This window comes from Larus michahellis, chromosome 3, assembly GCF_964199755.1.
Source record: "Larus michahellis chromosome 3, bLarMic1.1, whole genome shotgun sequence".
Classification (NCBI taxonomy): Eukaryota; Metazoa; Chordata; class Aves; order Charadriiformes; family Laridae; genus Larus; species Larus michahellis.
In genome coordinates this window covers 115,978,403-115,999,120 of record NC_133898.1, presented here as the reverse complement: position 1 = coordinate 115,999,120, position 20,718 = coordinate 115,978,403, and the positions used below count along the sequence as shown (strand labels likewise).

Here is a 20,718-nt window from a genome sequence, read left to right as displayed (position 1 = left end):
CCTTCTCTACTGCTGCTTCCTGTGAATTTGCATTTGACCTCCTTGTCTTCTGATCTGCAATTAAGTAAGCTTCCAAGCACAGTCTTCCCTTCTCAAAGTGCAAAATCAGTTCACATCATGAACAAAATAATTAACTTGGTGTGGGTGAAGCACTGTTGCTGTTCTATGCTTCCCGTCTAAGCTTTCATGACTCACTGTAGAAAACAGCCTCAGAATTCTCTCAACTCCTTTTCCTGTTCACACTCTGGGGTACTTCACGGTCTTATTGGTACACTGAATGTAGCAGATTTGTCTGTTTTTGAGGTTTTAGTTGCCTCTGTGCTTACAACTTTACTAGCAGACTCTTTCCCTCAGTATTAACTTTTTTTTTTTTCCCTTTAAATATCTCTCCCTCACACCTAATCTTTTCCTCAGAAGAAGAAATTTTTAGTTGCATTTTTGTGTTCCACAGGTTAGGGAAGGACCTCTGGATGTCAACTTTTCCAACTCGCAGCTCAAAGCCAAACCAGTTTTGATGTTAGATCAGGTCGTTCAGGTCCTTGTGCAGCTGGGTTTTGAAAATTTCTGAAGATGGAGGTTTTGCAGCTCCAGCAAATAGTCTGCTCCGTTCCCCAATTGTAGGGATTCTTTTCCTACAAAGCAGGATTTCCAGTGTTCCAACTTGTCTGTTGCATCTTGTCCTTTGACTGTGCACATCTTAGAAGTAAAACCTCCTTTTAACTTCTGTTGAGGCCAACCATTTAAGACTTCCCTAAGCTGAACAATTCCAATTGTCTCAGCTTCTCTATGAGCATCATGTGCTCTCACCTTCCAGGCACCTTGGTGGCCTTCCATTCAGCCAGGGAACGTTTTGATATTTTTCTTGCACCGAGGAGCCCAAAGCTAGACGTAGCATTCCAGATGTGGTCTCACAAGTGACAAACAGAGGGGAAAAATCACTTCCCTCAACCCGCTGGCTGTGCGTTCACCAATGCAGCCTTGTATGCAGTCAGTGCGGAGGCTTGCTGCTCGTTCCTCTTTGTTCATCTTGCTGCCCACCAGGGCTCTTGGGTCCTCTTTCTCAAGGTGCCTTCTAGCTGGTGAGTGCCATCCCGTGTTGTTGTGTGGTGTCATTCCATCCCAGCTACAGGACTCTGAATTTGCTGCTGTTGAACTTTGTGAGGTTCCTGTCAGCTGATTTACCCATCCTGTCTGGGTCCCTGTTAGGAGGAGCCCTGCCCTCCAGTCTATCAACTTTGAATCACTGGCCATGACTCCAGCAAGCTTTCCACCTACCTTGTATTTTATTTGTGCAATTCATGTCAGCCTGGTTTGGCTACAAGGATCCTCTGAGATGCTCTGTTGAAAGTCATTCTACAGTCAAGGAAAGGAGAAGTATACTGCTCTCCCCTTGTCCACCAAGACACACGTCTCATCATGGAAGGCAATCAATCAGGTTAATCAAATATAGTTTGTCCTTTTTAGGTCCTTTTTTGGCTGGTCCCATCCTTTCTTGTCCATCAAGTGCTTGGAAGTGGATTCCAGAAGGATTTGCTCCATGATCACACTGGGCAGTGAGGTTAGGTTGCTGTTTCAATCTGTAGTTTTCTGGATCCTCCTTGTTGTCCTTCTAGAACACGGATGTGACGTTTGCCCTTTACCAGTCATCAGGAGCCTCCCCAAGTTGCCATAACCTTTCAAAGTTGATAGAGAACAGCCTGGTAGTGGTGTTGACTGGCTCCTTCAGCACGCTCAGGTGCATCCTGTGTCATCTCATGGCGTGGTGTATGTCAAGTTTGCTTTATTGGTCCTTAACTATGACTTCCTCTACTGTGATACTTCACTGCCTCACACTCCGCTATCAGCTTTGGGGAGCTGGGAGGCCTGCGAGCACAGCTTGCCAGTGAAGTCTGAGCTCAAAAAGGCATTGAATATCTTGATCTTCTCCATGTCCTTTGGCACTAGATCTCTTGCTCCACCAAGAGCAGCAGGCCTGCATTTGCCTTATTCTTTCTTTTATTGCCAGTGTATTTATAAAGGCTCTTGTTTCCCTTCATAGCCCTGGCTACCTTCAATTCCAGCTGATCTTGGCTTTCCCAGTTCCATCCTTGCAAGCCTGGGAGATTCCTGCTGGGTAGACCATCTCTGCTTCCGTGTTCCAAACCTTCTCTTTTTGTGCTTAAGTTGAGGCAGAGGATGCCCGTACAGCCCAGCTGGCACTCTGCCGTGCTTGCCCGATTTCTAGCTAACTAGAACAGACTGTTCTTGTGCTATGAACATCTCATCTTTGAAGATCAACCCACTCTTCTACCCTCCACAGCAGCTTCCCACGGGATGCTGCCTATGAGTTCCCTGAACAAGCTGTAGTCTGTTCTTCTGAAGTCCAAGGTCTGTTATTTTCCTTCCTCAGTTCTCTCAGGGTCTTAAATTCCACCATCTCAAGGTTGCTTCAGCCAAGGCTGACACAGACTTTGTCACCCCTGGCCAGCCTGTTCTTGTTTGTGAGTAATAGATCAGAGTGCCTCCCTGGTTGGGTTTGTTGCTCACTTGGGTCAAAAGAAATGTTCTTCATGGTTAGGCATCTTCTGGATTGCTTGTAGCCTGACAGGTTGCTCTTCATGAATGTGCAGGAATGGTTAAACTATTTACTAGATGTCTATTATCATTAACTCCCCGCTGACAATGTCATCTTTAATGTCATACTGAATTAACTGTACCTCTCTGATTGTTGGGTTTTGTTTTTTTTTCCCTGTGTTCAGATCTGAGGTCCCCTTTAATGCCTTTCTTGGGATCAAATTCCACAGTCTTTGAGCCTAAACAGGGATCTCGCAATATACACCTCCGCTCCTCTTTGAATATAAGCGTCCATGGCTCTTCGTACAATTTCATGCTCTTCCCTGGTAGAGGCCTTGCTCCAGCCAACCTGTTTTACTTTGGTTTGTTCTTCCTCTAAGCGTGTGTGGGGACAGCGTCAACGCTTGTCACCTTAAGAAAGATTACCTCCAGTATTACGGATTCTATTAATTGCTCTCGTTGTCTTTGTAATAAGAATAGATTTTTTTAGAATGCATTTGGCCAGGCATGCATTCACTATAGCATGATACGTTTACAAAATTAAAGAGTCTAGGACCCTGCATGTTTTTAGAATTTATCAGAGGTCAGAATTTCACTAGTTTTCCTTACAGATTCCCACAACTGCCAACAAGGAAAATACTGAAAGAGCTTCTCTGCAGAATATTGCACCAGAGGATACTTGAACAGAGCATCGTAGACCTAATTTTAAACAGTGTAGAACTACACATGCAGTGAATGCTAAAAAGCACTTTGGGATGGTCAGCAGTTACATAAACTTCCATAAATTTGAATTAATATTTCCTGTGGAATGAATGAGTGGATCTGAAGCCATATCCCTGCTGCTGAGCCCTCCAGGTGTGTAGGAGCAGGTTGCACCTGCGGTGCTTTTGTGCGCGCAGGATATTTCACACTCCTGCGTTATCAGTGGAGTCTCAGTGGATCCTGGCAGCACGGCGTCTGGCAGTGAATAATTGTCTGAAAATTCAGGATAGGCGTCTCTGGTTCTTTTCATTACCAGAGTCTTCCTGTAAGCTTGTGAATGATTATTAGAGGCGTGAAATGAGAGTCAGCAAAATCCCAAAGACAGTTCAGCTAAAGGTAGATGGTTAATGGTTTCCAAACAATGAAAGGGGATATTAATCGTGACTGCTGATTTCAAGAATTACAAAGAAGGCTCTAAACAATTAAATAAAAATAGCTTGTTTTGACTCTGAATGAAAAATGTTAAAGAAAATTCTTGTATTCTGCTAATATATGCATTATCACAACTTCGATTTGATTTGTTCTAGATGAGAAGATTGTGGAAAAAATACGAGCTTTACAAATGAAAGCTGAAGACTATGATGTTGTCAAGGTGATTGGAAGAGGGGCTTTTGGAGAAGTGCAGCTGGTAAGAATGTAATGATGTAGTGATTAGACAGATTTACGGCTCTAGCCCAAACCTTCCCAATTCTTGCGCACTTTATATCTAAAAATGCATTCTTATAAAGAGTAAGTGTTATTTTCATTGTATCGTAAGGTCATTTCTGTACATCTGAGTTTAAAACATGAGGGATTGGAGGGGAAGGACTTGGGAAACAGTTTGCTATCTTTTGATTAAAATGCAGTAAGGCAGTTCATGGTAATTCTATATTTTTTTTTGGCCACAAGCATCACTGTATAATATCTGAAACCTTCCTATGAAAGAGCAAGCTAATAGTGCAACAAAAAAAAATTGTTTTGCTCTTATAATTGTGCTGCTTGTATGTATTTAACTGATACGACTTGTGTAAGTTTGTCCACTCAACATTGTATCCTATAAAATATGTAATGTAAGAATGGGATTACTTTTTAAATATATATTGCAGAGAAATTCTATTTAAAAAAAAAAAGGCAATCAAAATACATAAAGTAATTTAGTATATCACGCATAGTCTGCTTTTCATTTAATTTTGATTTTTCCCTGGACTTCCAAGTCACACTGTGTAATAAATAGCACAAAAATGTGAGTATGTGTACGCGATGGATTGATTGATATGTCAATTTTGAAATAAGCTGTGGCTGTAAGCACCAAATAGAATGTGAGCGTACAAACGCCAGGGACAAGTTATCATGAGCTAACAGGGAGCTGTGCACCGGCTGATCCGTGATAATTTTCTGTGTAAGTATTTGTAGAGGAAGAGAGATGTGAAGCAAGTCAGTGGAAAGGGGAACAACTAATTTGCAGCAATTGAAGCTTGTTGTCTTGTTACCACAAGGTAACCAGAACTACCCTTTTGTTTGAGCCCTTTGATATGGCATTTATAGTTTTGTGCTAATTTTGCACTAGGAAACTGGGAAAATCCTATTGTCTTGTAACGTAAAGCAATTCTGGAAAATACACTGATGTTTTGGAGTTTTGTTGATGAATGTGGCAATATCTTAGCTCTGAAATGCTTACAGGAGGTACCCAATGTATAACGGCAATAAATTTATTATCCACTTATAAAATTATTTGTATTTTCCATATTAGTATTGGTGAAATTGTTTGGAACTGGAGAAAAAAACAACCCTGTGACTGGCCTAATGCTATTTGTGTGACTCATGGGTAATTTGCAAATTTAGATGTAATTTATGTGGCAGTTACCAACATTTAATCAGCATTTTTTATTCATTTATGACATTTTTTTTTAAGGCGACTTCATCCAAGTATGACAACATGAGAATGTAGCTCCCTCTTCCTTGTTTGTTTCTGGGTCATTTGCACTTGTCAGAGTCATTTGCACTTGCCAGAAGAATTTATGAATTATGGAGAGGAGTATTTCCAAAGATCTTCATTTTCGAACAGGACTTTAAAGAAATAATATGTGTCTTTATACGCTTTTATATCCTTGCTGGCAAGAGATTATGACCAAACCCAAAACCTTCAGCAGAACCTTAGTTATTTGAGAAGGGGCTGCTGCAGGGAGCTTTGGAAGAAAGCAGTCTACTCTGTCTTTTCACTGACAGTCACGTCAAATGGTTTGTTTTAAAGTCTTCTGTTGGACATTTTTATCATTATATATATCCACTTATAGTAGCTAATAGAGATGCTCCGTTTTCATGCACTTGGACGGGAAGTCAGTGAAGAATAAAGTTCTAAGGAGCAGAATTCCTCATCTGTTTGTTGTGGGGGGAAGATGAGAAAGAGGAGATCCCAGTAACGGAAGTGATGCGTTTTTTGGATGTCGCACGGATACATTTGCTGGAAGCATCCAAGAGAATTGTATTTTTAATGTCCTTCAAAAATCAAAATACGTTGTTTTCATATGTATATTTCTGAGAATTTAAGGGTTTTTCTAAATAATTTTCATTTTCTTTTTAACATTTCACTTCAAATATAAGTTTTTAATTTTTTCTGGCTTAGAACGGAAACTTTTTCTTAATTCACTGTGTCATGCACAATTGAAATTCTAAAGTAGAGAAGATTCTTCACAGTGTACGTACTGCAGTTAGGTAGTTTGAGGGGTCTGAAGACAAACTTTACTTCTTATTTGCCTTATAATGTGATGGCAAAATGCATAGTAACTTGGTTGTGCAATGACGGGGTTTGATTTTATTTTATTTTTTTGTTCTTTAAATTCTTTTTATTCTGTATGGTTTTTTTAGTTCTTTAAATAAGCCCTTCAAGCCCCAAAATAAAAAGAGCTCTGAATGCTTGGTACTAGAAGGGAAATCCCATGTGTTCATATAGAGCTCTTCTGTACTTCATACTGATTTTAAAGAACACTCTGTTTCTGGAATATAAAAGTATAAGCAGAAATCACAGTGTTATACAGCCTTACAGCTAAAAAGCAGCGGGTAAATAAATACAGCTGTAGATCTGAACTAATATTAGCTGATGATGAGGGCATACATACCTAAATTTTTTGCCTCACAAGGTATGATACAAGTTTAAACTATTGAGCCAAGCTATATCTATTTCTACTCCATTCAAAATGTTAACACCGCAGTTGCAGATGATGGATTTGCAGTAATCAAAATATTTTGCAACACATTCTGTGATCAAAATAGAAATTTGCTTCAGTGGGGGTTAAATGCAGAAAGAACCATAAATAAAACATGATTAAATACATGGGTTAAATTAATGAGTGTCATGTTATCAGTGTGTGCTGTTGTGCGTAAATATTTGTAGCACAAATATTTGTTAAATATTTGTAATAGTTAAATATAACAAGCCAAAAAATGTGGTAATCTACAGCATAAAGTAGTCAGCTATGACATCCTTCATTTAATTTTGTTTCCCTCAAGCTTTCTACTCCAGTATAGCATTTTCTTGTGAAAGAAGTGGTGTGAGAGATCAGCTTTCCAGGTTCTAGCAAGAAAGGAAAACACATTCTCTATTGCTGTATCCTACAGCTAGATTTTTTTTTAAAATAGCCTTGCTTCCCGTCCCTCCCCTCTTCCTCCCGAAAATTGAAAAATTCAGTCCAATAAAGAGAGATCAGATGACTCTGGTCTGAGCATCTGACTTTGGTGGAAAAACAATTATTTCCTATAACTCCAGAAGTTTTAAACTCTACTCTTGAGCTCTGGCCTCTGGTTTTGCTGGGTCTGTAGTGATGGGGAAAGCTAAGAAAATAATTGCCAGCTGCCAGATCGCTGCTTCTCTTATGCAGTGCCATGAATTAAAAGTGACTGGTGTCTAGGGCAGACAGAAAAATTGAATTATGGGACTTAATATGTTACTTGTGGTTTATGCAGAACCAGTAATTTATGAAAGCACATCCTGAGCACCTCTTGTTTGTTTTCACTTGAGGAAAAATCCTCTTGATTTTAAATCGAAACGTATCCTCAGTCCCTTCTCCCGGGTCTAATCACAAAGCACTGGAACGTTGCAGTGACTCGGCAGAGTGACTGCACCATGTACTGGAATAGAACGCTGAAGCAAGGCTAACTCTTTCTTGTGTTTGCTAGGAAAGGATGGTCTGGGTGACGGTGATTTCTTAGTGTTGCACACCAGCGGTTGTCATGGCATATGTAAACAGATGCTGGTGTAGGTTTTTTCCATTAGGTGCTTTGTTTATTAGGTTTAGTTCTCCAGCCACTGCTGATGTACCCGTCTGTAGTAAAGCAAATGAAGCAGTCGTGGTCTATTACCTGAAAATCTGTCAGGACATGACCTTTGGTACCCTATCTGTAGTAATTTCTTATAGCTTTATTAAGTATTTTAGGATATTTGTGATTATTTCAAACCTCATTTCACAACTCCACTTTAGGATCTTCATTTTCTTTTACCATAAAAGAGATGGTACCATTATCAATACTATGTACTCAATCTGATAACTTCAGATGGGTATGTTATTTTCTTTGCGTACAGATTGTCTTCTGACATGATTGCTATAGAAATTATGGATGCATTTTGTGCGCACTCGTTTCTTGATAGACTTAGATTGATGAAGCGGAGTAGAGGGAAATTCTTATTTCTTAATACATTTTCATAAGTTAAACGAGGCCACGTTACTCAGTGCTGATGGCACGAAGGGATTTTCCTACCTATTTTGAGAGTTACTCTGGTGAGCAGCAGTTTAAATTTGGCAGTTCATTTAAACAGTTGGAAGAAATTGAAACATCATGACAGTTTAATACATGAATAATCTGGTATATGAGCCAGTGTATGTATGTACAAATATAGCTCTGGGTAAAGAGCGCAGTGGCTAGCAGCTAAGCAGGCTGTCTCCAGGGAACCATGGTGGTGATTTAAGGAGTAATATCACTGGTAGGTCTGTTCACCTGTAAGGCACACCCAGAACATTCAGCCTTTGGGTGTCCCAGTATGATAGTTGTTGCTTTAGTTCCTTGATTTTTGTACAGAGAATGAACCTATCTTGAAATTTTCCTAAAGAAATAATTTAGCCAAATAACCTATTGGCAGTACCTTAAAGAGGGGCACAGACTGCTTTCTCTGGTCCCCCTACCCCTTTTTGCTTTGCTTCTCCTATGCATGAGCTTGCTTCAGGCTGTGCTGATTCCTCAAGACTTTTTTTTCCCAAGTAGTGGAGGACAATGGTGAATGGAGGTAAATCCAGTTGGTGGCAGTGACTGGTGTTCCCCAGGGCTTGGTGCTGGGGCCAGTTCTCTTTAATGTCTTTATCAATGATCTGGACGAGGGGATTAAGTGCACCCTCAGTAAGTTTACAGACAACACCGAGTTGGGTGGGAGTGTTGACCTGCTTGAGTGTAGAAAGGCTTTGCAGAGGGATCTGGACAGGCTGGATCGATGGGCCGAGGCCAATGGTATGAGGTTCAACAAGGCCAAGTGCCGAGTCCGGCACTTGGGTCACAACAACCCCGTGCAGTGCTACAGGCTTGGGGAAGAGTGGCTGGAGAGCTGCCTGGTGCAAAGGACTTGGCGGTGTTGGTTGGCTGCAGCTGAATATGAGCCAGCAGTGTGCCCAGGTGGCAAAGGCGGCCAACAGCATCCTGGCTTGTATGAGGAACAGTGTGGCCAGCAGGAGTAGGGAGGTGATTGTTCCCCTGTACTGGGCACTGGTGAGGCCCCACCTTGAGTGCTGTGTTCAGTTTTGGGCCCCTCACCATAAAAAAAGACATTGAGGTGCTGGAGCGTGTCCAGAGAAGGGCAACAAAGCTGGTGAGGGGTCTGGAGAACAAGTCTTATGAGGAGCGGCTGAGGGAGCTGGGGTTGTTCAGCCTGGAGAAAAAGAGGCTGAGGGGAGACCTTCTCGCTCTCTACAACTACCTGAAAGGAGGCTGTAGAGAGGTGGGGGTCGGTCTCTTCTCCCAAGTAACAGGCGATAGGACAAGAGGAAACAGCGTCAAGTTGTGCCAGGGGAGGTTTAGACTGGATATTAGGAAAAATGTTTACACTCAAAGGGTTATTAAGCATTGGAAGAGGCTGCCCAGGGCAGTGGCTGAGGCACCATCCCTGGAGGTATTTAAAAGAAGAGTAGACATAGTGCTTAGAGATATGGTTTAGTGATGGTTCTTGTGAGAGTTAGGTTGATGGTTGGACTAGATGATCTGTAAGGTCCCTTCCAACCCAGGCGATTCTATGACAGTTATTCTCGTAAATGAAGGCAGCTATACTCAGTACAGCCAGGCAAGAGCACCACGATGATGTTAGGAATTATAAACTACTAAATACATTGCAGAGCTTTACGTGAACTTTCACAGAAAATGCATCTTCAATTAAACAATATCTTTCTGAGGTTGCTGGTCTTTGTGTTTCTTCTGGTTTTGAGCAGGATTAGAAAAGCTCTGCTTCATGGTATATAGTTTGTGGTGCACCACCAAGTCGTTGTAAATAATCCCATGTGGGGTTAGTAAATGGGAAGGAGATACTTTTCAAAATCCTTTTTTAGGGCACTTTCACTAGCTGCTTCATTGTTAATGTCTTAAAATATACATGCATACAGAATTGTTAATGCGTGTAGATAATGTGTTTCTGTTTTGGTGTTTGGTTGGAGGTTTTTTGATGTAGCTATTCACTAGGTTGTTGGTTAGTGTTAAACTGTGCAAGATGCTAATCCTAAACCTTTTGTGCCTATATCTTGAGAGCAAAAAGTTCCAATTTCAAGAACAGTAAGATTGTAAATAACCCTGTTTCTGTTCACATTCTCACTCTTTCTGTGGCTTCCCGACGACCCCCCCCCCCCCCCCCCCCCCCCAATGCTGCTTCTGTTTGTACAGCTTAATCCAGTTGGCTTCAGCAGCGTTGGTGTTTACAGCTTCTCAGGAGCAGGAGACTGATGCTCCCAGATTTGTAGACCAAATAGGTGCCTCTCAGAAGCTTTGCCCTGCAGACAGAATGGTCTTAAAACACTTACAGCTGTTCAGAAAAAGAGCTTATTAGACATTCTTTCTAGTAACGTAATTAAACTTAGACATTATGTAAAACTAAAAGGTTGGGGGATATGGTTTATTTTACTAAGTGTGAGGGTTATAAATGTATCAGAAAGTCGTAAGCATTTGGTTCTGATTTCACAAATCAGTCCACTGAATTTTTTATTTTCATGCAAAGAAAACATGCAGGAATTTAAGATGAAGTTAATTTTTTTTTTTCTGCTGACTCAGACATCTTACAGCTGAATAGTTCTCACCTTGATTTCTGCAAGGAACAGTCAAGAATATTAAAAAAAATGGTCCTTTAGTAACTGGTCATTTAATAAAGTAGCATAAATCTAGCATTGTTTCATTAGCAGGATAATGACTTTACAGTCTGTGCTTTAAGGATTTTGTTTCATGTCCATATTCAGATGAAATTTTCCAAAATATTTTCAGATTTTGTCATAGAAGTTTTAATTTCAGTTTTCCAACAAGATTTATGTTATTAATTTTACACCATTTAGAGTGAATTTATTAACTACTTAGAAAATTGTGTATATGAAGACCTGGAGGCATCGCATCCCAGAAAGCAGTTTGCATTTAACAGAAATATACTGTTCTGGTATTCAGTTTTTTTTATAAGGCATTCTTAAAAAAGCTGTTTCTCTCCTTTCTGAACCAACAGGTTCGCCATAAAATGACACAGAAGGTTTATGCAATGAAGCTACTTAGTAAATTTGAAATGATCAAGAGATCAGATTCAGCCTTTTTCTGGGAAGAAAGAGATATCATGGCCTTCGCCAACAGTCCGTGGGTCGTTCAGGTAAGGAAGATATGTAAGACTAAAAGAATAATAATAAAGCCATAAATCTTTCCCTGTTTTGATCTGGTTTTGTGTTTATATCTAAACTGAAATAACGGTTTAGGTTTGGGTTTTGCTTTTTAAAGATACATATTTATGGCAGTTTCACTGAGTTTTGTGTATTTGGCTGTCTTAAAAAGTAGATTAATTTACATTTTAGCCACATCAAGTGCATCATAAAATGGAATTAAACAGATTTTTGAAATATCCACATAATTATTAGGAATAATAAGGAGGTTACCTTTCCAACTAAGAAAACTTTTGTATGGAAACGTAGAAACAAATGTCAGATTATTTCCAGTCTTTCCTCACGATAGTCAGTTGATCATAGGCAATTAGTATGAAGAGTGCTTTGAGTAGTTACTGTCTTTTCAGCTGCGATTTGATAGTTGGATGAGTGCACGCTCCTGGTCTGCAGGACAGGAGGTTGTAGCAGTGGTTGGCTTGAAACCATCTTCTGCCTGGTGGTCAGTTACTGCATCTCCGCTCAGGAGTAGTATCCAAGCAATGGAGAGTTGACTTCTTCAGCTGGTCCTGAACACCGTTGCTTGTGGCTGTCTCATGACAAGTATCATCCTCATGTTCGTAATATGAGTTATGCCTTTGGGAAGAATTAGCACTGAATATTGCGATTTGTCCTAACTGGTAAATTACACCAATTAATACAATGAGTAGTGAAAGCATGTGCTTGGAGAAACTGTTAGTACTTCGTTTTGTTAAATAATTAATACATTTAAATGCTTTCAAGTATATTGCCATGCTTCTGTATATTTAATAAGTAAAGACTGGCCTTAAGCTTTCCATATATATTTTTCATAACACTTCACCTCATGTAGGCAAGAAGTATTTTACAAGGTTTTTTTATTTAGATATTTTGCTCTTCTGAGCGCATTCTGTGTTCTTGCATATATTCAGCAGAAATACTTAACCAAATCGATGAATTTTTACTTAGTTCTTTGGGTTTTTTTCTAATGACAGTAGTTGTCTGGAATTATTTTTATTTTTTACATACAGTTGGAAGTAACGAGAAACGTATGACTCAGTTTTCAAAGGCAAGTGTAGCAAGGGTGATATAAATGTTGTGTGTGTGTACTTGTAAATAGCGAATTAATTGAAGTGTAGTTGCAATTGTGCCTTCTATGATGAAGTGTATTAGTGTGATATATTTAGGTAATGTGGTCCAGTGGGATAGGGCATCGAGCTGGTTTTGAGAAAATGCAGGCCCTGTTCTGAGCTAGAAATTGGGACAGATCACACTGCTGCTCTGTGTCTTGTTTTTTACGTGAAAAACAAGTGAAAACAGAGCTGTAGATAATTTTGGTGGTTTTGTTGGTGTGGGGTTTTTCTGCGTATGTGTGTGGCGGGAGGTTTTTTTTTCTCTTTAGTTATTACCCTTAAGAGATTTCATAAAGTGCTGTATAAAGGCATAGTGTTGCTATTTATTATTGTGTTATATTAATATCTTTATATGTGAGAATACAGAGACTATTTTGGATTTTAATTTAGATTTTAATGACCAAATGCATTATCATATTAGATATTGTATCCATTTGTGAAAACAAATACAGTGCAATATATATGTGTTAATATAGGTCTTCTGTCACTAATATACAACAAATTTTAATCTAAAGGTCGAATTTCCTCAATAGCATTCCTGCCTTTCATAGTTCCTCATTCTCCACAAACTCCCTGGTTCTTTTTATTTTCTCCTTTCCACACAATCCTTTCAATTGCCTTTGAATTTTGTGTGCATAACTTAGAAGATATGAATGATCTCAGTTTTTAATGTAAAGGAGAAATATTCCCTCAGAAATAAGGTGAGAGACTTTCAGAGGCTTTTTCACATCAGTCGTTGAACATTTGATAGTAATGCTTTTTGCTGGTTTGAGCCGTTTTTAGACTTTGTTATTGCTGGATGAAATCTCTAAAACTTCAGCACGACCTGAAGGAATTTCAGGTCGGAAATACATTTTGAAGAGACTAAAGTTACTTTCACTATAATGCCAGTAGGAATTTTATAGTTAAGGATAATTTCTTTGTAGTGTGTTATAGCTGTCTTCAGGAATGGGTTGGTTTGTTTGTTTTTTTCTTTCTTATTTCAATTTATGTGTTCATTTAGGACAAAATCACTAGTGACAAGTGTTTTTGTAAATATGTACAGAGATAAGGAGATTTATAATAGATGAAATTTAGAAACAGTCCAAGATGCTATTCACCATTGAGCTACTTTCAAATCAATACATGATGCGTCCTTTCTCAGATTTGATATTTTGTATTTTGACTCAGTGGTACTTTTTAATGCCAAGAAACGTGGATATATAGAAGCTCATAATATTAGGATAATCGGGAAATCTTTTTTGCTTTCTTAAGAAAGAAAATTAGGGGGGGTTTGAAGTTCAGTAAATTTCAAGGTAGCTATAACTAACAGAAAATGTAGTTTATCTGAATATAAAAAATAAAGTTAATTTACATCAATCTGGAAAACATATGCTCGGGTTTAATGAAACTTCAAGATAAAGACCTTTTTTCTTTTTCCTATCTGTCTAAAAAATAATAGCACTTTTTTCTTTTCCTTTTTTTTTAATGTTGCAGCTATTTTGTGCCTTTCAAGATGACAAATACTTGTACATGGTGATGGAATACATGCCAGGAGGAGATCTTGTAAACCTTATGAGCAATTATGATGTGCCTGAGAAATGGGCCAAGTTCTATACAGCCGAAGTTGTTCTTGCCCTTGATGCAATTCACTCCATGGGCTTGATACACAGAGATGTGAAGCCTGACAATATGCTTTTAGATAAACATGGGCATCTGAAGCTGGCAGATTTTGGCACATGCATGAAAATGGATGAAGTAAGTACGCCACTGAATAATTTATCATCTATAAAACTGTAATTCTAAAGTTATTTTCATATGAATTATGACACTCAAAGGAATATTCATCAGATGGTGGGTCCACTTGGTTGGAAAGCTGTTCCTTGTCTCCTAGTTTTAAATACAAGGGTACTTTAAATAGTGTAACCATGTCTATAATAAACTCTTCTGGCACACGGAAGAAGGATGTAAACTTACTTCTTGTTATTTTTGAAAGTATGTGTGTTTATGAATTTCCGAGGTTCACTTTTTTTTGCCAAATGTCTGAACAGCTTATGAGAGAACTCCTAGTTTCAACATTAGTAACCTCAGAACAATTCATAAGCTGACATTTTTCTGTAAATTAAATTATTTTATAGGCAAGATACAGTCCCTATTTATTTTTTTTTACCGTGTCTAATTGTTCTCATAGCATCCTCTAGTGGTCATTAAAATGAGGTCACAGTAAGGCAGCAGTGGTATGTGATATATTCATTAAAATTTATGTTAGCTATTTGTCATGGTGTCATACGTTTTAATTGTCCCGGTTTTACCATGTGCAGTCAAATACACAGTTTTCTAATGGGATCATATAAGAATATTTTATTTTTAATAAGACGTAATACTTTGTATTATTAAAGGAGACTTAAAAATAAAGCTACCTTTTGTAGTTTGCAGTTTTAAAATCTTCCCTGACAAACAATGTTATGCTGTAATTTACACAACATATTCTTCCTGTGGAAAAAATTACAGGAGATTCTAAAAAAACTGCATGAATGCGTGTTATGATTTGTCTGGCCTGTGAAAGGTTTCTGTATCAGTGTTGGCAAGGATGATCCTTTTAAGCTTATTTGCTTTAATGTGTTAGGGTTTTTTTTTCTGTATTGTTCAGGCAGTGCTTGGTATAATCTCTGCAATCTACTTAATTTTCATTTGCATCGTTAAGTTAATGTCTCTTCAGCTGTATCTAGAAGTACTGTCTCTGGTTAGGTTTTTTGTTTTTTTTTTTTTTCCTTTCCTGTGGCAATGTGTTAACTTCATTGAACAACTACGGCTGTTTATTGAAGTTCAGTAGCCTGTTTAGTTTTGCTGATATTTTAGTTGTTATTCTAAAGGCAGATAGGTTTGTTTACCTCCACTCTGATGATTTACTTGCCACTATTTTAGGGGACAGCATTTGCTTTATAGAAAAAAAATCAAATGTAGTACTTGATCGCTTAATTTAGTCCTTAAGAAAATTACCCTTGGTTCTGAGACAACAGACTGTAGGTCTTAAGGGAATCTGACGTTCATCAGAAGAGAAAATAAAAAGACATCAAAAAGTTCATAACATAAATCTACAAAAAAAGGGTGATCCCTTGTGCTACTTTAGGGATACCAGAAATGGTAAACCTAAGCCTTTTTTTCCCCTTATTTCTTTTTCATTGTTGTTTTTAAAAGAATGGAATACTAAGATGTGGTTGATCATATTATAAAAGTGGGAAGTGCATGCATGTTTCTTGTAAAGAGTTGTAGTGAGCTCCAGTTTGGACTGGGCATCATCAGTGAACCAGTGATCTCCTAATGAAGTTAATTTTTTAACAGATTACATTTTAAGTTCTTCATGTTTCTCAGACTCAGTGGAATGGCAAAAATTTTTTATACAGGAAGCCTTAGAAGTTGAGAGGTTCTGGATTGTCTCCAAATCTTATGCTACTTCTTACAAAACATGAACACATCCCAGCTGTGTAAATATAATATTGATGTTGGCAGGATGATTTCTAGAAAATATATGCTTACCCAATACTTATTTATTTTTTCTGATTTGGAGTTCTTTTAGCAGTTGTGCACATTAGCATCTTCCTTATGCTCTTGAGAGCCCAGGAAAATTCTGTTGCAATTTGGTGAGAGACTTTTTTGACCTTTGCTGTGGAATTTAATTCAGTGTCCTCTTAAGTCTTCCAGGCCAGTCCAGACACTTGCAGCAGAATTCCTCCTTACCAGTATGTGAGAAGAATTGCTAAGTGTCCTAGTGATCTTTTCCACGGTAAAAGGAACTGGCCTGGTTATGTAACTCCATTGTGACAGGTTTGGGCTTTGTGGGTTTTTTTTGTATTTTTTGCAACAAAGTATTTCTATAATTGAAAAAAGAGTAGAGTTGGCCTCAAAGGTTTGGTAGGAATTGTAGTTCCCTTTTGGTATTTAGGTGTGATAACGTAGCCCAGGGCAGGTTTCACCAGACTCTAATCTTCAGGTTTTCTGTAAGAAACTAGACAGTAGCATGGTTGCCTTCGGTAGAGTCAGGAACTGGTAGTGCTGCCAGGCTCAGTACGTAATGCTGCCTTGTGCCAGCTGAGCTTTTAGAAGAGCACAGGTTTAGAGGATGTCAGTTGAAAAGAGATGTGACCGAAAGAAGGGATGTTTACCATTTGGGATTATCGCCTCAGCTCAGGCAGTTTAGCTGAAAGAAGGAACGTGTTCCTCTTTTTAGAACTCTAGTTATTTCTCACTGAAGCTCATCCAAGACTGCTGGATACTTCTTGCTGCAGTTGATTGTCTGCAGCTCGCTGCGCAAGCCCAGCTGCAGTGTTAACACCTGATCTGAGCACACAAGCAATCTCCAGCTCTTGTTTACTGAAAAGAATTCCATGAGGGAGTGAAAGGCTGGTTCGGTGGATGAGGAATTGGTTGGATGGTCACATCCAGAGGGTAGTGGTCAACGGCTCAATGTCTGGATGGAGATCACTGACAAGTGGTGTCCCTCAAAGGTCCACCTTAGGACCAGTACTATTCAGTATCTTCATCGATGACATAGGCAGTGGGATTGAGTGCACACTCAGCAGATTTCCGGATGATACCAAGTTGAGTGGTGCAGTTGACATGACTTGAGGGATGGGATGCCATCCAGAGGGACCTGGACAGGCTCAAGAAGTGGGCCCATGTGGACCTCATGAGGATCAACAAGGCCAAGTGCAGGGTCCTGCATCTGGGTTGGGACAACCACTGGGATGAAGGGATTGAGAGCAGCCCTGCCAAGAAGGACTTGGGGGTACTGGTGGATGAAAAGCTGGACATGAGCCAACAATGTGCACTGGCAGCCCAGAAAGCCAACTGTGTCCTGGGCGGCATCAAAAAGAGCATGACCAGTGGGTCGAGGGAGATGATTCTGCCCCTTAGCTCTGCTCTGGTGAGACCCTACCTGGAGTACTGCGTCCAGCTCTGGAGCCCTCAGCACAAGAAGGACATAGACCTGTTGGAATGAGTCCAGAGGAGGGCCTCGAAGATGACCAGGGGGTTGGAGAACCTGTCTTATGAGGACAGGCTGGGAGAGTTGGGGTTGTTCAGCCTGGAGAAGGCTCTGGGGAGACCTTACTGCAGCCTTTCAATACCTAAAGGGCCTTATAAGAAAGATGGGGACAAAAAAATTCTGAAGGATGCTAGGAAGCACCACAGCCTCACCGCCAAGTTGTCATAAGCTGTGAGAACATGCTGTGTCTCATGGACAGCCTTTTTTATTTCTGCACTGCACATCTCTCACATAGCTGCAGGAGCCTCCCTCGAGGTGGAGTTCCAAGATCCACCTTGATCTTTTGAGGTGATAAGAAAAGCCTCAGGTAAAACACTGGCCTGAGACTCCCCAAAAGCAGCTTTGTGTGAGAACTGCTACAGTAAGTGTGCTATTTGGGCATAAAACAGAGGCTTAGTAACTGAAACACAGGAGTAACGCTTTGTCCAGATGAAACAGCACCCTTTAGATCTCTTCAAATGCTGAAGTACAGAAGGCAGAAGTCATTGTGCAGAATGTAGGGACTGTCAAGATGTCACGCACTGCACGGAGAGGACTTACTTCCCTGTTTACTTGGCTTTGATGCCAGAGATCATAGAACCTAGCCTGACTCAGGTATTAAGAGTATCCAGTACTTAAAAATACATACAGAGCAACACCCAAGTTCTTTGAAAGGATTGGTGTGTAAATGAGAGGAACAGAAATCTGGAAATATTATATTCAGGTGATAATGGAACGGCCTCCCCAGGGAGGTGGAAGTGTAATCCCCATCGCTGCAGGTTTTCAAGATGCGATTGGACACGGTGATAGATAATCTCATCCAGGCTCCCTTTCCCATGACAGGTTGGGTCAGATGATCTTTCAAGGTCCTTTCCAACGTGAGCTGTTCTGTGATGCTGTGAATGCATTTACAGATTTGTTCTGAGACAGAAGGTAGAGAGTTTTATGGGGAGTAAGTACGACTAAATCCACATGCTTCAGAGATACAGTCCATTGAAAACTGATGTTAACACGCAGTGCCCTTTTAACTGTAGAAATATTTTTTTTGTTTTACTGTTCAATTCTTTGACATCTTGTCTGAAAAGTTAAGGCATTGTTACCTGGAGTTCATTAGGATCTGTAATGTCATTGGAAAGAAGCTTTCTGGTTGCTACATACCAGCCATCAGATTCAGGCAGGGCTGTCACAGCCTTTGCTTTGTTTGCATAACACTTCATAAAATATCAACACGTATAACATTAAACTTGTTCTTGTTTTGCTGCATTAATTATAGAGGAACAGGAAATGGGGTGTTATTAAGTGCTTTGGTGTCGAGGTGATGAAGCTGTGACTGAAGCTGCGATCTTCAGAAAAATCTTTCAGAACTGTTTCGGTGACTTTGTTTTTAAAGAAGCTTCTTACCCAGAGAGGAATTCAGGTGGCTTCAGCCAGTCTTCACTGAGTGGGGACTCAGATTTTCCCTTGTTGTAATTGTGCATTTGGATAAGGAAGAGATAGACACGCACCAGTGTTGGAGGCCTCATTAAGATGCCACAGCCCTACTGGCTCAGCAGAATCACAGGAGCCTGGAGCCGTTCCTCCGGTGCTCAAGGCAGAGGGAGGCTTAAGCTGCAGAGGAGACCTGTAGGGTTGAGCACAGAGTGCTGTTACAAGCAGGATTTTCAAATAGTGGTTCCTGCCGCGTGTGAGATCCGTTTTTGAACGTTCTCAGCTTTAGATTTCTGGAGCCTTTGGGCTTTAGCTTATTTCTGAGTGTTAAAATGTGTTCATCTGTATTCTTCTTTGTTCAAGGAACGCGTTAGGTTTTCTGAAAAGAGTTACCTTCATTTTCTTATTCCAGGATGATCCAACTATGTGCTACCTGGTTCATAATATAGCAATCAGAAGTTAACCTGCTCTTCATTCTGGAACTGAGAAGTTAAAACTTCTTTTAGACTTTAGTTTCAGCATAGAGTTGTAGAAGATGGTTAGGTGTTTGACAGGAGGACATCTGAAATAGTCCTTAGATCTCTGCAGTATTTAGTCATCACTTCGGTTTTTGTCTGCCAGTTCATGACTTTCCAGGATTCCGGTTTAGTAGTAAATAAAAGCTTTTGGCAGTTCATATTTTGTGTGAAAAGTAATATTGTAATTTGGTGTCTAATTTTTCCATGTCAATACAATTCCCAAAGCAAAATGTTTCTCTTCCTTTTTTTTAAATAAGTATTTTGACTTTAGTCATTGCTATTAATATTCTGTATTAAAATTCAGAGTTAATATGTATTGCCATTCGTGCTAATGGCGAAATGCACGGAAAACTTTGTAAGGTGAGTTAGAAAAGATTTCAGGTCGAGAGACAGAATAAAAGGTGAGTGTATTTTTGGTACTTCTCTAACTTCATCCAGGATTTCGTTTTATTTGTCCATCTGGTCTCTCTTGGATGAATGCAGTGAATTTGATTAAAGAAAACAAGGCTTACAAGTCTGAGGCAGCATGCTGGCAGATCTGACGATGCTTCTGCGTCATTTAGCCCCTGCGTTTTTTAGTCTCTCGGTGTGAAGCAAAGAGGATGAAGAATCATTCCGTTAATACAGCTGTGTTAATATGTTAATAAAAATCACTTTTTTAAAAAAGAAAAGCTTTGATATTCTTTAAAAATAGCTTTTCCTTTTGTTTTTTTTCCTATCTTTAAATAAAAAACAAGGTGTGACTACAAAAATTTACCTATAACTTGATTTATTGTCTGAATTAGACAAAATTGTTATGTATCTGCTATGTAGGGCCTAGAACTCATAGCTTGTCAAAATTATTCTGAACTTTGTCCCTGAATTCAGTGAGATAAGGAGCAGTCCGATATGGTGTGTAGCTTCATATTGAAACCAATGGTAAAAATAATAAAATTGGATAATTTTTGAAAGATGTGATCAAGAAAAACCACTATGGAGCAGGCAGGGGAGAGCACCTTACTAGAATTGTCATTTCAGTCCATATTGCTTCTGGAGTAAAAAACAGTGTCTTTCAAATGTGTTCCTCAAACCAAATATTTTGGTCTGTACTTTTTATGGGTTTTTTTGGTCTACTAATAGACAAATTGTTTAAAGACTAAACTTTTAACTGAGCTGTTGGAATTCTCACTGTTGCACAGACAGGCATGGTGCGCTGCGATACAGCCGTGGGAACCCCTGACTACATATCGCCCGAGGTTTTGAAATCGCAAGGGGGTGATGGTTATTATGGACGGGAATGTGACTGGTGGTCTGTAGGAGTTTTCCTTTTTGAGATGCTGGTTGGTAAGTAGTGATTTCTTCTGCTAATGAGATTATCGTTCAGCCTTTACTGTGCCTTTAGCTGCAAGGGGGCTGGTTGTACCTCACTGTCTCGCAGCTTCTGACTTTTGGCTGATGCTGTTGCTTCATTCCTGTTC

The 20,718-nt window shown here is 39.5% G+C and overlaps 1 protein-coding gene across 5 annotated transcripts in view; it reads left to right on the top strand.

The window, feature by feature from the left end:
• ROCK2 (Rho associated coiled-coil containing protein kinase 2) overlaps nt 1-20,718 on the top strand; it is a 100,130-nt gene that overhangs the window by 51,939 nt on the left and 27,473 nt on the right. For all 5 annotated transcript variants that reach the window (XM_074581854.1, XM_074581850.1, XM_074581853.1 and 2 more), the window contains 4 exons: nt 3,843-3,943; nt 11,021-11,158; nt 13,790-14,050; nt 20,440-20,584. In XM_074581854.1, the coding sequence (XP_074437955.1) occupies nt 3,843-3,943; nt 11,021-11,158; nt 13,790-14,050; nt 20,440-20,584 (645 nt within the window). The remainder of the gene's footprint in view (nt 1-3,842; nt 3,944-11,020; nt 11,159-13,789; nt 14,051-20,439; nt 20,585-20,718) is intronic.